The sequence below is a fragment of the Monoraphidium neglectum genome (genome assembly GCF_000611645.1).
Source record: "Monoraphidium neglectum strain SAG 48.87 unplaced genomic scaffold scaffold00444, whole genome shotgun sequence".
Classification (NCBI taxonomy): domain Eukaryota; kingdom Viridiplantae; phylum Chlorophyta; class Chlorophyceae; order Sphaeropleales; family Selenastraceae; genus Monoraphidium; species Monoraphidium neglectum.
In genome coordinates this window covers 1-13,982 of record NW_014013184.1, presented here as the reverse complement: position 1 = coordinate 13,982, position 13,982 = coordinate 1, and the positions used below count along the sequence as shown (strand labels likewise).

General features: G+C 63.0%; 4 protein-coding genes across 4 annotated transcripts; 3 read left to right on the top strand and 1 right to left on the bottom strand.

Moving 5' to 3' along the window:
- Window positions 1-776: 776 nt before the first annotated feature.
- MNEG_3515 (Casein kinase II subunit beta) lies at window positions 777-3,736 on the top strand (the record flags this gene model as incomplete). Its single annotated transcript, XM_014048009.1, has 8 exons — window positions 777-794; window positions 1,067-1,195; window positions 1,621-1,674; window positions 1,885-1,965; window positions 2,297-2,421; window positions 2,593-2,713; window positions 2,977-3,080; window positions 3,304-3,736. The coding sequence occupies 8 exons, from the start codon at window positions 777-779 to the stop codon at window positions 3,734-3,736; spliced, it is 1,065 nt and encodes a 354-aa protein (XP_013903463.1).
- Window positions 3,737-4,710: 974 nt separating this feature from the next.
- Window positions 4,711-5,571, top strand: MNEG_3514 (hypothetical protein; the record flags this gene model as incomplete). Its single annotated transcript, XM_014048008.1, has 3 exons — window positions 4,711-4,760; window positions 4,925-5,165; window positions 5,407-5,571. 3 exons carry the CDS (start codon window positions 4,711-4,713, stop codon window positions 5,569-5,571), a joined length of 456 nt encoding a protein of 151 aa, XP_013903462.1.
- A 1,727-nt stretch (window positions 5,572-7,298) lies between these two features.
- Window positions 7,299-7,920, top strand: MNEG_3513 (hypothetical protein; the record flags this gene model as incomplete). The annotated part of the gene is made up of 2 exons (XM_014048007.1): window positions 7,299-7,301; window positions 7,480-7,920. 2 exons carry the CDS (start codon window positions 7,299-7,301, stop codon window positions 7,918-7,920), a joined length of 444 nt encoding a protein of 147 aa, XP_013903461.1.
- A 5,162-nt stretch (window positions 7,921-13,082) lies between these two features.
- Window positions 13,083-13,824, bottom strand: MNEG_3512 (GTP-binding protein YPTC4; the record flags this gene model as incomplete). Its single annotated transcript, XM_014048006.1, has 3 exons — window positions 13,083-13,184; window positions 13,456-13,524; window positions 13,660-13,824. 3 exons carry the CDS (start codon window positions 13,822-13,824, stop codon window positions 13,083-13,085), a joined length of 336 nt encoding a protein of 111 aa, XP_013903460.1.
- Between the last annotated feature and the right edge of the window lie 158 nt (window positions 13,825-13,982).

Here is a 13,982-nt window from a genome sequence, read left to right as displayed (position 1 = left end):
GAGAGGTAGCGGCGGTGGCAGGGCGTGCGAGGGTCAGGTCGGCATGTTGCATGCAGCATAAAATCAACTTGTGCCGCTAGCACATGACAGCGGCGATCCAGCCACATCCTCGCCGGCGTCAATATCGCCAGGTGGTCGGCTGGCATGCGGCGGGGCCGCGGACCAGTCAAGCACGGCAGGTAGTTCTCGTTCATACCGGGCTAAACCGCTGCTTTGAAGTCTACGTTTTTGCCTGAACACTTCGGTATAGCCAAAGGCTCCCCTACACGATAGCACGGCTAAGTGATCTGGAGGCCAGCTGAGCTCATAACACGCAAAGGCGAAGATAGCTCCTGCCTGACTTCGGTTAGTGGTCCGACGCGGCCTGCATGACGAGGGTGACAAGTTCGGGTTCCCCGCTCGTCACGCCCTCTTTGCGCCCTGGCTCGACTATGATCTGAATAGAACCTGCAACTGTTTTAAGCACACGTGCTGCATGGCGTGGTTGGTCTCCGAGCTGAGCACGCGGGCTTCAACCCGCGCGGTGGCCTCGCAAACAAGCTGATTGTACACGCCAACGTGCTTTTGACAGCAGGTTGAGGTTACTGCCGTCGCCGTAGCTCGCCAGACAGTGCACGCGCAGCGCCCCCGCCAGAGCAGCGTAGCGGGCGGCCCGGGGAGGCACGGCCGGCGTCTCCGGCGCCGCGCCACAGCAGCGTCGCCTCCCAGCTCTGCGAATGGCTAGTGGCCAGCAAGTTGCACCTCGTACCTCCGCAGAGAATGGTCTGCGCGCCCCGATGCAGAACCGAGCACAGGTGCGGGGCCCCTGCTGCAAGCCATGTGTCGGGGTGGTGCCTGCGATTGCGATGGAGGGCGCTGGTGCAGCCATGCGGCCGTCCTCGCACAGACCAACGCCTCACAGCCGCCATAGAACTGGCGTTGCAGCCCGGCCGTCGCGCAGCAGACGGGGCAGCAAGACCTGCGGCGCGCACCCTCTCCCATCCAGTCGTCCCCCCAACCCACCGCAACCGCCTGCCCGGAACCCACGCGCGCGCGACGCTCCCCCGCACGCGCCCACCCCCTCCAGACTGAGGCGGTAGACCTGGTGTCGGACTCCGACACGGAGGACAGCGAGGACATGACGGGCAGCGAGCAAGGAGACCCCTCCTGGATCTCCTGGTTCTGCGGCCTGAGGGGAAATGAGTTTTTCTGCGAGGTGGGGCGACGCCTGGCGCAGACGCACACGATTGAGCGCGCGCGCGCATGTGTGTGCGTGTGGGTCTGCACACAGGGGTGTGAGGTGGAACAGGCTTGGGTTTGAGCAGCAGTCGCATTTTCAGGGTTGCTGCAAATCGCGCAGCAGCTGGTGTTGAAACGGCTGTGGTGAGTGCGGCGTGCAGGCAGCGCGTGGGCAGATGAGAGTGACGCAGCCAGGCGAGGCAAGCTGCCAGCCTGTGGCAGCGGTCGCAGCCAAAGCCCACAACTGCTGCGGCTGCTGTGTCTCCCACCGGGCGCAGCGGACCCCAGGCTGTCGGTTCGGCGCCTGCACCTCCCCCTTGAGCTGCCACCCTTTCGATTCAACGCCCACCCACGGCCATGCTCATCTCGCCCCCCCCTCCCCCATCGCGCCGCATTCAACAGGTTGACGAGGACTACATAGAGGACGACTTCAACCTCAGCGGCCTCTCAGGGCTGGTGGGTGCCACCCGGTGGCGCACGCGCAGCGGCGAAGGTTACCTCACCTGTGTGTGCGAGCCTGGGAGTCGCTTGCCCTACGTGCCCCCCAGTGGGGTCAGGCCAAGAGCTTTCCTCGTGGCGACAGCCCTGGAGAACAGCTTGGCGGTTGCAACTGCCGTCGATTCGTGCACTCCCACCACTCCCGTTGCAACGGCTGACGCCCTGCAGGTGCCTTACTACGAGTACGCGCTGGACATGATCCTGGACAATGAGCCGCCGCAGGACATGATGCTCACAGAGTCACAGCAGGTGGGGTGCGGGGTTGGGGGTGGGGCAGGCACACACCAGTACGCCTGAAGTAGTGAGCAGCACGCATACGTGCACGGTCGAAGATGTGTGTGCGCCTGCGTGTGCATGACTGTGCGGGTGTGCATGTGCGTCTCAGCTGTGGGTGTTTGCTTGAGCAGGACGTATCCACAGCAGCAGGTCGCAAAGCTGCTCAGTCGATAGTCGGGCTGGCTAGGGAGCAGGTGTGAACCCAGCCTTGGCGCTTCATTGAAAGCCAGATCCAGCACCTCCCCAACCCCCCAAGGCTGCAATCCCCACAAACCCCGCGACCCTCCGCGCCGCCAACCCCCAGGAGCTTCTTGAGAACGCGGCCGAGATGCTGTATGGCCTCATCCACGCCCGCTACATCGTCACCGCGCGCGGCCTGGGGGCGATGCTGGAGAAGTTCAAAAACGTCGACTTCGGGCGGTGCCCTCGGTGAGCTTGGGCGGATCTGATCCTGATGTGCCGCAATGCGCCGCGTGCGGCGCACACCTGCATGGCTGCCGCGCTCCTGAGCTGCCCGAACGCACAGGCGAAGCCTCCACTGCGGTTGCTGCGCCGGCGCTGACGAGCCCCTGACCCCCTTCTCTGCCCACCACACCGCAGCGTGCTGTGCGAGGGGCAGCCGTGCCTTGCCGTTGGCACGAGCGACCTGCCAGGCCAGGCGACCGTCAAGATCTTCTGCCCAAAGTGCGAGGACATCTACTATCCACGGATAGACTACCAGGTGAGCGTGGCTGGGCCGGGGGGCGGCGCGGCTGTGGCCGGTGCGTGCGGTGAACGTCGTGCGTGCGGGCATGTTTTGGGTGGGTAGGTGGGGTTACTGCTGCGGTTGGCATTAGGCCATATGTGTTATGTAAGCCCTCAAGGGATCTGCACGGGTTGTGAGTGCAGGCCTGTCGTGCCGGCCCGCGTTCAATCACATGCCATCGCAGCTCACACCCCTGCCGCCCCTCCCCCTGCCATCCTCCGCGGCCGGCGCCTGCGCAGTGCTCGATCGACGGCGCATTCTTCGGCAGCACCTTCCCCCACCTGCTGTTGATGACGTACCCTATGTATCGGCCCCCGCGCAGCGCGGACGCTTACACCCCCAGGTGTGCGTGCGGGCAAGCGCTCAGTCATGCACACGTGCGTGTGCGTGCGTGCATGCGACGGGTGCAGGAACGCGCCTGCCAACACGCAGAGGCGAAGCGCGGGTGCGGATCGGGGGCGGCCGCAGGACTGTGTACAGGGGTTTGGGTGTCCAGTGCGATGTGGCGAACTGACTCCTGCCTGCTGCTCGCCTGTCGCCCTGCCTTGCTGCACCCATTGCCGCAGGGTGTTCGGCTTCAAGCTGCACCCGTCTGCCTACAACAACGGCGGCTCCGGCGAGCGCGGCCCCGGCGTGCGGCAAATCGCGGCTGGCGCGCGAGCAGGCAACGGCGGTGCGGGGGCAGGTGGCGGCGCCGGCGCGGCAGACGGGGCCGCGCAACAGGCGCGCGGGGGTGGCGGCCCCAGCGGCAGCGGTGCCAACGCCACGGGTGGAGGCGGGGGCGCGAGGGCGGGCGGCGGCGGCGCCGGCGGAGGCGGCGGAGCGGGCGGTGGTGGCGGGCAGGGCGATGAAGAGGACATGGCTGCGGGAAGCCAAGAGCAGCAGCACACACCTCCGCCGCAGCAGCAGGAGCAGCAGCAGCAGCAGCAGCAGCAGCGCCAGGCGCAGCAGCGGCCCGGCCAACAGGCCGAGGCAGCTGGGACGTCGGGCAGCGTTTGATCCCCGGGTAGCTGCTCGCGGCCTGGATGGTCCCCGTTCTCCCTTTCATTTGACCAGCTGCGTGGCGCTGGCGGCATGCTGTCAACTTTCGTGCGTGCCCCGCGGGCAGGTGGAAGCCGCAGAGCCCACACGCGGCGGGCACATGGCGTGTGAGGGGGTGAGGCCTCACTGGCCGGCGGTGCGACTCCGAAGGGGGTGCAGCGGCGTTCGCTGCCTCACTGCCGCCCGCGGCTGCTTCGCACGACCGTCGCCGATTTGATTGCCCCTTCTACTGACCCAACCTGCTACCTGATGCGCCGGCAGCTTTGCGCCTGCCAGGGTGGTGCCTTCAGATCTTGCTTTGCCGACACTATTCGGCGACGCCACTTGCGGTGTGTGTTGGGGGCGACCCATGTTTTTATACGTGTAGTGCGTGCTCGCGACGTGGGCTGTGATGTCATTTTTTGTGTCTTGTACATGGTGTAAGAACCTCGTCTTTGCGAGGCCTGGCCGCTTTGGTCAGCTGGCCTCAAGGGGGGGGGGGGATTGGCAGGCCAGGGGGAATGGTGAAGGTGGCAGATGCGGCTTCAGCAGCGACGCCCAGTGCACTCTTGTGAAGGGGTATTGTGATTCCTCGCAAGCGAAGCCTTGTGCGTGCACGAGTGGCGTGTGCAGTGCCTGAAATGAGCACTGATGGGGCACCCAACAGGCGGTCTGGTGGTTGGCACCTGCGCCTGATTTGTGCTCCCTCCAACAGACGCTGTGAATATTTTTACTGAAGCCACACAATACCCCTTCATTGAACCGCGACAGTTCGTTGCCAAGGGCCGATCTATTGCACACGAGCACGTACAGGAGCCGATTGAGGCCATCAAGGGACAATCATAGTTTGACAGCAATCATGCAGGTATGAGCTGTGCTGTTGAACACTCCAGTGGTGATGTGTGTGTTCGCAAGGCCACAACTCCTCTCTGACGCAGGTTCAAGCTTGCAGGATGAACCGCGTAGGCTTTGGGAGCTGCGTGAGCCCGTGCCTGGCCGCCAGGTGCGCGCCGCATCTGATCCCGCACCGTGACGCCTTGCTCTGCCCATGCAGCACCGAACCATCGCTACCTGGCCCCTTGTCCCATGCTTCTGGTTTGCGTCGGGCCCGACGCACACGCGCTGTAAGTGGCAGCCTTGCCTCATCCCATGCGCGCTCCTTCGCAGCCGGCTTGCCACTCCTGCTCCGGTTGCGATGGCGGGGCGTCGGCTGGGCGCGCGGATGGTCGCACTTGCTGGGAAGCCGGCCAAGTCGACCGGCAATGAAGCGCTGGACAGTGCAATCAGCGTTGGCAAGGGGCTGGTGGACAGCGCATCCGAGCTGGTGCCGGAGAGCGTGCCGCGACCGGTGGCCAAGGGTGGCGTGGCGGTGGCTGGGGGTCTGCTGGCGTTCTGGCTGCTCCAGAAGGTCAGTGCCACCTGGACCCTGCAGCGCCGGTCCTTCGCAGGGGCATAAGTAGGGTCGGATGCACTTGTGTTAGTTGTCACCGAGCCCCTGGCGGCCGCTGAGGCCTGGATGGCCGGCGAATTGAGCAGCAGCGCGTGCTCCAAAGCTGAGGCGATCGCCATCAGATCGCCCTGCTACCCCAACATCCATGCGTATCATCCGCGAGCATCACGGCGCTTTTTGGCACGCCACGCATTTACAGGTGCTGTCCACTCTGCTGACTGTGGCCCTGCTAGGAGGCGCCGCCTGGCTGTACTTCCGGTCCCAGTCTGGCAGCGACGATAGCGGAAGCAGCAGCGGTGGCGGTGGCGGCACATCGGACCCGTCAGACCCGCTTGGCGAGGCACGCAAGATCATGGACAAGTGAGATGATGACCCGGGATTTGCAGGCATGCATGTCTTTCGTGGGACCTGTCTTTGTGTGCATTTGTGAACGCATGTATGTGCGTATGTGAGCGCAAGTGTGAATATGTGCGAGCGTGTGTGCGAGTATGTGTGGGGGTATGTGTGTATGCATGCATGCTGTGTTTGGTCAGTGTTGAACCAAGGGTGAGCCAAGTCATTGGCTAGCGCTTTTGCTGCCTGGTGCGATTGTGATGGGCGTGTGCAGCTCACTAGGAGAACTTGTAGCGGATCTTTGAGGCGGCAAGAGCCTTGGTTTCCCGCAGTGCGGGACAGCACCAGGGCTTGCTGCGCAGTGCCAATGGGTACCTGGAACAAGCAGAGTTCAAAGTAACCATTTATACTTCCGAAGCCTGGCGCTCTGCTGCAACACGGGCCCATGCACCAGAACGTTGATGACATCACCTGTTACTGTGCAAACCCTGCGACCCATCGCCACCTGCAGGTACCGATGAATACCTTCCTGAGATATCCATAAATTTCCAATATGTGTTCCGCTTGGTACGGAGTGCTTTGCATCGCTGATGGATACATTTCTTCGACAATTGTGAGTTGTTGAGTGTCGAGGTGGCAGTGGCGGGTTTTGGTTGCTTGCAAATTTTTGACGGCCCAGGTGCCTGAGGGTCAACAGCGCAAGACGTGTAATATTTGAAGTGAACAGCAGCTCTGTCGCTGTGCAGCACGCATGCCGCAGTGCACACCATCCCGGAACGCACGAGGTGCAGCAGATTGACATGCCCACGTCTCTCGCACCCCGCAAGTCGCGGTACAAGGCGCCCTGCCTGGTAAACACGCCGGTGTAGGAACCAGTCTAGCTGTCACGTGCACCCGGCTCTCGTGCGCTCATACGGTACCCCACTCGAACGGAAGGCAGAGCTATTTTCATTTTGTGCGGAACATCAATCAACAGCAGTGTGCGTCCACGTTTCTGGCAGTCGCACCTCACGCGCCTATCGTGCTTGCATATAACAGTTCTCCAGGAATCGTCCTTTTGAACTCGATCGAAGTAGCCGTCTGTGCCACGCAGGCTTCTTCTGAGCCTGCCGCGTGACACACATACCTTATTTTAGTGGTCACACGGTCTTTTGCAGAATCTAAGAGGGCGTGGTCCCCGGGGCGGCCGAGGTGTGTCGGTCGCACGGGACGATCGGCAACTTCTGATCGGCCGCATGGAGCTGGAGGACGCCCTTTTCTTTGAGGAGGCCGACGAGGGCCGCTGGCCGGGTAGCGAGCACAGCGATGACGAGCACGCTGAGGCCCCAGCTGCAGCCGAGCCAGCGCATAACGGTGTAGATATAGCAGGTCCGTTTTACGCTTGCTCATCTTGAATGTAAAGGCTGCGCATAGGACTGGTCGCTGGGCGATTCGCCATCGGTCGCTGTGTCGCGCCCTGATTGTCATGCCCGCAGCACGCGCCATGGCGCTGTGCATGTGCTCGACAGCACCTCAGCCCTGCCCTGGGCGCTGCAGCCAGTATCATCTTCCCCCAAGCACACACTCCCACCTGCTGCATGTGCAGGTACGTCAATTAGGAGCGGGAGCATTCAAAGCAGCACATTGCGGGCCAGCCTCCACGAGCTTCACGGCGACGCCGATGCCGGCCTGCTCTTGGGGGCGGCCGCCGAGCGCCCTCCGCGGCCGGGCGGCTTCCATGTCGCGGCGAGCCTGCCGGCGCGCACATCGGCGGTGCAAATGGTGCGCGGGAGCTGTGGGGGCGAGGCGTTGGCACGGATCTCAGCAGCAGGCTCGTCTGAGGTCAGGCCATCGGCCCCAACTCGCACCACCGCTTCCGCCTGAGTGGCCGCAGACCAGCCCAAAACCCCTCGTCCTGCACTGCCCTGCACTGCACACTCCGCTTGCGTGCCGCTCGCAGGGCTCGTCTGTCCCCATTGCCATCCCCCGTTGGAAGCCCATCGAATCCCCAGCCGCCACCCCCGCCGACCCCGGCGCGGTCGGCGCCGCCGGGGCTGGGGCGGCAGCCGGGGCCAAGTTCGTGCCGCCCCACCAGCTGACGCGGCAGGACGACTTCACGTTCAGCTTCAACGGCGCGTCGCCGAGCGGGTGCTTGAAGCGCGAGCGGCTGCGCACCCGCAATGCGGTGCTCCGCAGCACCGGGTTCCTTGAACCCAAGGAGTCGGGCGGCGCGGACGGCGGCGGCGACGGCAACTCCGTGGGTGGGGTCGCGCACTCGCTGCCCGCGGGCGGCGGCGGCATGCTGCATTTCGAGCAGCGGGCGGCGCAGCAGGAGCAGCAGAGGGCGGCGCAGCCGCACAGCTCGCTCACAGCGGCCCTCTCGACCATCGGGGAGTCTTAAGCAGGTCCCACGCCGGGTGACATTGCAGGCCGCCCCGACTGCGCACCTTCTTTCGCGGCTCCGGCGCGTCGGCTAAGCCAGGAGAGCATCCCAACCATCTCCCTTGGCGCCCCAGCTGCACCAGCGGCGTCTCGAGCACGCGCGGTTCGCAGTAAGGCAGCAGCCCCTGCGGCAGCGATGCGCAAGGCTGCGGCCGCCGCCTTGGCCTCGGTCAGTCGGGTGCTGGAACGCGCCCCACAGCAATCTGAGGCCATGGCACGCGCAAGCCCGCGCCACACTGTTGCGCCCGCTGTCTGCTTTAGTCCCGGCCGCTCCATCAGGCGAGCGGCGGGCCAAGCAAGGGCACCGGGTCCTGGCACTTTTTTTGTGTATGCAATTGCGGCAAACAATCCTGGTGGCTGCCGCAAGAGCGCCGCCTCAGGAGGAGAGCTGCTCGAGTGGCTCGTGGCGACCATGTGTTTGCGGCCAGCCTGGTGCCCTGTTTACAATTGATTTTAGAAACGTGTTGTCCCTTTTGTTCACAAGGCCTTGTGCGATGCGGCGCAATGCGCAAGCTCCAGCCTGTGGTGCACCCGGCGCGGCACTCTGACAGCGCACCAGCTCGCGCCAGGCCAGGCGCGACTCTTATCTACTTCGGTTGCCATTCCAAAGAAGTAGAGCAAATGAACCCAACGCATTCAGCCACGGGTCTTTCTCTCGCAGCCATGCGCCGCCGTCCGAATCTGCTCTGACCAGTGTGCTGCGCCCTTGGTGGGGGCGTGTTCTGTTCCTGCTCAGCCGCATGGCATGTGGTGCTTGGTGAAGGGGTTTTGGTTTCCTTCTTTCTGATCAGGTTGGGTTTGGAAGAAAGCAGGAATGCCGGATGCAAACGAATGTGCTTCGACACGCCACGCCTTCTCTTCTTGCAAGGCAACAGGCAAGTTCTGCCTGTGCGTGTGTGGGTGTGTCAGTGTGTTTGTGCAAGCGGCCAGTCCCCCACCCCCCTCCCCGTACGTCCTCATTGGCAGGACGCGCCGCTGCATGCTTTGCCGGGCTCATTCACGCAGGCTCGGGGTCCAAGGGGACGGGTCGCTGCAGAGCGTGGGGGGTCTTGCAGCGCTGGATGTCCCGCCATCATGAGTTTGACCCACCTGTCTCTCTTTATATGTCAGAAGCATAGCGTCAACTCCACATCCATTGTAATAACCAAGCCATCGGTCGTACTGGCTGCTTTCTCTGCTTTGCCTTCACACTTTTTGGTTGTGGTGGTGGTTGTGCGGTGAACTGTTGTGCATGGCAGCGTCAAGGCGAGTGGGTACCACTTCGAGCGAGGCAGGCGGAAACAGCCTTGCTTTTTTGCCATTTCAATCTGGGGGGGTGAGAGAGCTGCCAGACTTTTGCTCAGCCACGCTCAGATTTGTTACCAGAACATGCTGCATGCTGCCTCAACGTGGGAGTGCCAGATGTTAACCTCGCAAGACGCCCACAACACTGTGTGCGCAAATAGATCATTGCTGTGTGTGCTGTGTCACAGTATGATCACAGTATACATCAAAGCAAGAACAGTCTCCCCAGAATTACCCTCTCTTGAAACTGTTAAAAACTTTTTGAATAAAAGTGGGGACTTTCTTGGGCGCACCCCCACTCGGGCGCTTGCTAGGTATTTTTTTGCATTCAGGTGGGTCACACATCAGAAAGTAGCCAGGAGAGCAAGAATATTCATCGCATTCGTCAGAATCGTCGTCGCAACAAAACCCCAGCAGCCTGCGCTTGGCACCGTACTCTCCGTAAGGGGTGGGTGGAACACTCATCGGCGCAGCGTGTACATCCGGAAGAGTGCCGCGGGCGCTACTTGGCACGAGCCAGACGCCCAGCATGATAGTCGCCATAGCCAAAAATGTGTAGCACTTCGTCATACTGAAAGTCCTGCGGACAGCGCGCGAGGACAAGGAGTTGGTTTGCACGTTGGTTTGCTTGCATACATTCCACATGTGCGCACACCAGCAGCCGTTGCGCTGCATGCAACTTTTATGCACATCACCAGCGACACAACCAAGAAACTTGGTGGGTGTCAGCAACCCAGCAGCATTGCTTGTGCAGAAAAGCCGCAGCAACCTGTCCCCTGCTATGCGTGCATGCGGCTGGCAGCGCACATGGGCCTCACGTCACAGGCGCCTTAGATTTGGTTGCTTGGCCAGAGGTTGTCAGGCTCTAAGAGGAGGGACAAGGACGCCAGGCCCTGTGAGTTGCACAGTGTTTGTTTGGATGACAAGGGTGACTCAGACATGGCGCATCCTATGCCAGCTAGCTAGCAGGGCCTCAAGATGCGACGTGCAGCAGGGCCAAACCACACAACGGTCAGCGGTGTCTCAGGCCGCCATTCGCCAGGAATGCGATGGCTGCCAAAGTTGCCTCCTGGTAATGAATGTGTGGGACCTTCAACAAGTCCAAGGGGCAGCGACAATGCCAGGCCGGAGCGGACTGGAGCCGCTGCATGGGTAACAGAGTGGCTCACACTGGCCGTCCCTGGGAACCTTGCCGTCAACTCAGCCCCTTGAGTGCGTGCTGGGGCCCCGCCATTGGTCTCACCTCGTCTACAATGGCGCGTTGAACGAGTGGACGTCTTGAATGGGGTAGGTCCTACGACAGGAAAGGGTATGGTGCTGAACGTGGCCGGACGAATGTGACTGCGACGTAGCCGCGTATTTTAACACGACCGACGCAACGTACACCTTTTAAGGTTGCACTCCCGACCCGTTGACTTCGCCAATCGGGTGCTCGACAGCAATCGGGCGACCAGCCAATCTCACCCACAATCTCTAACACGTGACTGGGCAGGGTGGACGGGAGCAGCACTAGGGTGATAAGTTGCAAGTGCATACGATCAATAGAAGTATACCTAAACTACATTGGAGACGTAATCGGCCGTCACGGTCTCACAGGTGTGTAACGGCAAGTGTGCGGCAAGCAGCATAATGTAATAGTGAACAGCACGCCGAAGCCGCAGGGTGGGTTGTGCGCACGATGCAACTCCCGTGGCCTGGCCTGCAGCATGTCACGCACAATGGGGGCCCTTGCCCCGTTGCCGCCCACGGCCCCTTGGCAGCGGAAGCTGCCACGGGGCAAGTGCCCCTTCGCCCATGCTTGCCCTGCTTTTGGCCCAGCCGCGCGCCTGACCTGGAGGTAGGCGCAGCAGCGCAGTGCGCAGCCAGCGCCGGCGCTGCTGCGCCGCAACCAGCTGGGGCAAGCCCTGACCCCAGGAGCGGCTGTGGTGCGGAAGGAGTTGATGCTGCTGCAGGCCCTGCTGACCCCTGACCCCCATCGCGCTTTGGAGGAGTTCTTGGGGATCAAGCAGTAGCCTGACGAGTTGACCGCCGCTTACATCCAGCGTGCGATCCGCCTCGCACCCAGCATTCTTGCCACGCACTCCGTTACCACAGGGTGTGTGTTACTGCAGTACGAAAGGTGGTGTTGCCGCCGCCGTGGTAACGCCGTAACGCGCGGCCAGTCACAGGGTAATTTTAGTGGACACGTTACAGCCTATGGCAACGTGGCGTTACCTACACCGCAACACAAGTAACCTAGGTAACAGCAGTTTCAGGAACATGGGGGCGTCGAGAGTTAGCGCCGGCGGGGAGGGGCGCGCGGGGGCCGATGGGGGGCGCAAAACAGGTTGTCGGGGCATTTTTAGTGCGCCGGGCAGGGTCTGCGAGGGGTTCGGCGGTCTGGGCTGCGCGCTCTAGGCGTGCGCCTTGGGGGGAGTCATAGGACCTGTAACTCTCGTGCTGGTGGCCGAGGTGGGGAGTGGCGCGGGGTGTGCGGCGGGTTGGATGGCAGGATAAGAAATAGGTCAAATTTCTGAGCAGCAGGTCACATGTCTGTGGCAGGTACTGGGTGTGTTTGGCCTGCTGCTCGTGTTGCTCAATTGAGCGGTCGTGGTCACTTGGGCTTCGGAACCGGTCGTCGGGGTGGGTTTGTTCCGCTTTGGGGTTCATCGATTTGTCAGAGTTATACTTTTCTACAATGTTCGCCAGCATTTCACAGGCGCGGGACGTCAATGTTGATGCCGGCAGTAAGCAGACTCTGCAAAGGGCAGCTTCGCATGCGAGCTTCGCTGCAAGGCAGGTGCGTGCGCCTCAGGTGGCCTCTGGCTTTGTTGTGTGCATCGCTTCGCTCGCCTTTATGCAAGGTGGTTTTTCTGCTGTTGTGGTTGACCAGTCCGCGTTTCTTTGTGCGGCGCCTTTTCCTGCAGGCTATTATATTGCTGCGGAAGCCTCACATGGCCGTGGTGCACATACACATGCGCAAGCGGTTGCGCGAAGCGCTGTTGCTTTGGTGCAGTGGGTGGTGCTCAACAGCGCCACCCACTGGCGCTTTGCTGGCATCTGGGCGTGTCCTACCATGCAAGGATTGGGTGGTGGGGGCGCAGTGCACAGCTAGCATTTGAGCGCACTGCGGCACTTTTATATGAAGCGCTTGAGGGCAGGACTGAGAGACCCTTGCACTGGCGGGCCGCACCACACGTGGCAGGATATTCGCATGCACGTATGCATGCATAACAAAACAATCATGTGCAGTTCAAAGCTGTGCAAAAGGGGCTAGAATATTGCGTGCATTTGTCAAGCGCTGCAGCGCGCCGCAACGTTACATGTGACGGCAGTTCGGCCCTTGCGCCGGCGAACTCGAAGCAAAACAAGGCGGCGGCATGACGCGCGCCTGGAAACCGCGGGGCGGCCGCAAACAGGAGGAGAGGGCGCAATCCAGGGGCGGCGGCATGGGGCGACGCCGCCAGGGCCGTCAGGGGCCGTGCTGCGGCGCGGCGTTGGGGGGGTTTTGTACACGCGCCTCCTCCTTCCAACTGCCGCTTGGGGGTGAGAGGGGCTAAGGAGGGGGAGGCAGCTCCCAGAACAAAGACGCGCCACGCTCAAACAACAGGGGGCCGCCAAGGGGGCAGCGTCACCCCCTGCCCGGGGAAGCCGCAGACTCAAGGGGTGCAGGGCTGCAGAGCGCCGCGCGGTGCAGGCCGGGGCAGGGCACACTGAATGCAGGGGCGGCCGCCCCCTGCAGCGCAGCACGCCGCCCCAAAAGCGGAAAGAGAGACGCGTAAGACGTAAGGACTGCGGGTGGGGGTGTCATGCACACGTCAGCGCAAGGAAGGGCCATGAGACGCCGCAGCCGCCACATCAGCAGCAGCTGCTGGAGGCCTTTGCCGGCTGGCCTTCCCCGGGTTTGATAGTCGCGGGGTTGGGGCCGCCGGCGCCGTACCCAACCTTGATTCCGTAGGACTGGGGAGCGTGAAGAGGGGACGCAAGGCAGTGGTGGTGGGCGTTTGTGTGCGTCTGAGGGGACCGAGGGGCGTAATGCCAGGGGGTCATGACGGGTGGGCAGCGGGCAGCGTTGAGGCGTGGGGAAGTGCAGGCAGGGGGCGCAGCAGCCGATCAGGGCCGCCCTGCCCTGGCCCGCCCTGCGCCGCACCGCCGCCCACCGCTGCGAGGGACAGCGTTGGCTCGGCCCGCGGAGTGCCGTGGCGGCCTGGGACTGCCCCGCGCGCCGCACCTCGTTCGAAACGTCAAACACGCCGTCCTGGATCTTCTTGTAGATCTCCCGCGCCGTGTTGATGAACGCCTGGGGCGCACGCGCGGGTGGCAAAGGGGCGGCGGGCGGGAGCGTCCGCGAAGGCAGGGCCGGGCGAGGAGCAGGGGAGCCGCGCGCCTGGCAAGGTGGTGGCAGCAGGGCGGCTGCCAAGGGCGCAAGGGACACGCGGCCCCAGGGCCCCTGCCACTGCCCCGCGCCGCAGGAGCCCGCAGCCGCGGCGTCGCCGCGCGCCGCGCTCGCAGCTGCCGGCCCGCACGCCGCCCGTGGCCTGTGGCAGCCGCCGGAATGTTCGCAGCCACTCGCGTCCTGCCCCTCAAGCCCCAGGCCCATTCCACAACCTGGCTGACCTAGCCGCTGCCAACCACGCCAATCTTGCCGAAATCGCTTTAGAGTCGGCATGTCACGGCTCGCAGCAAGCCTCAAGCCGCAGAGCGAGAGCCCACATCGGCAGCCCTCCAGACGAGCAGGCGCGCCGGCCCCCTCTGCCC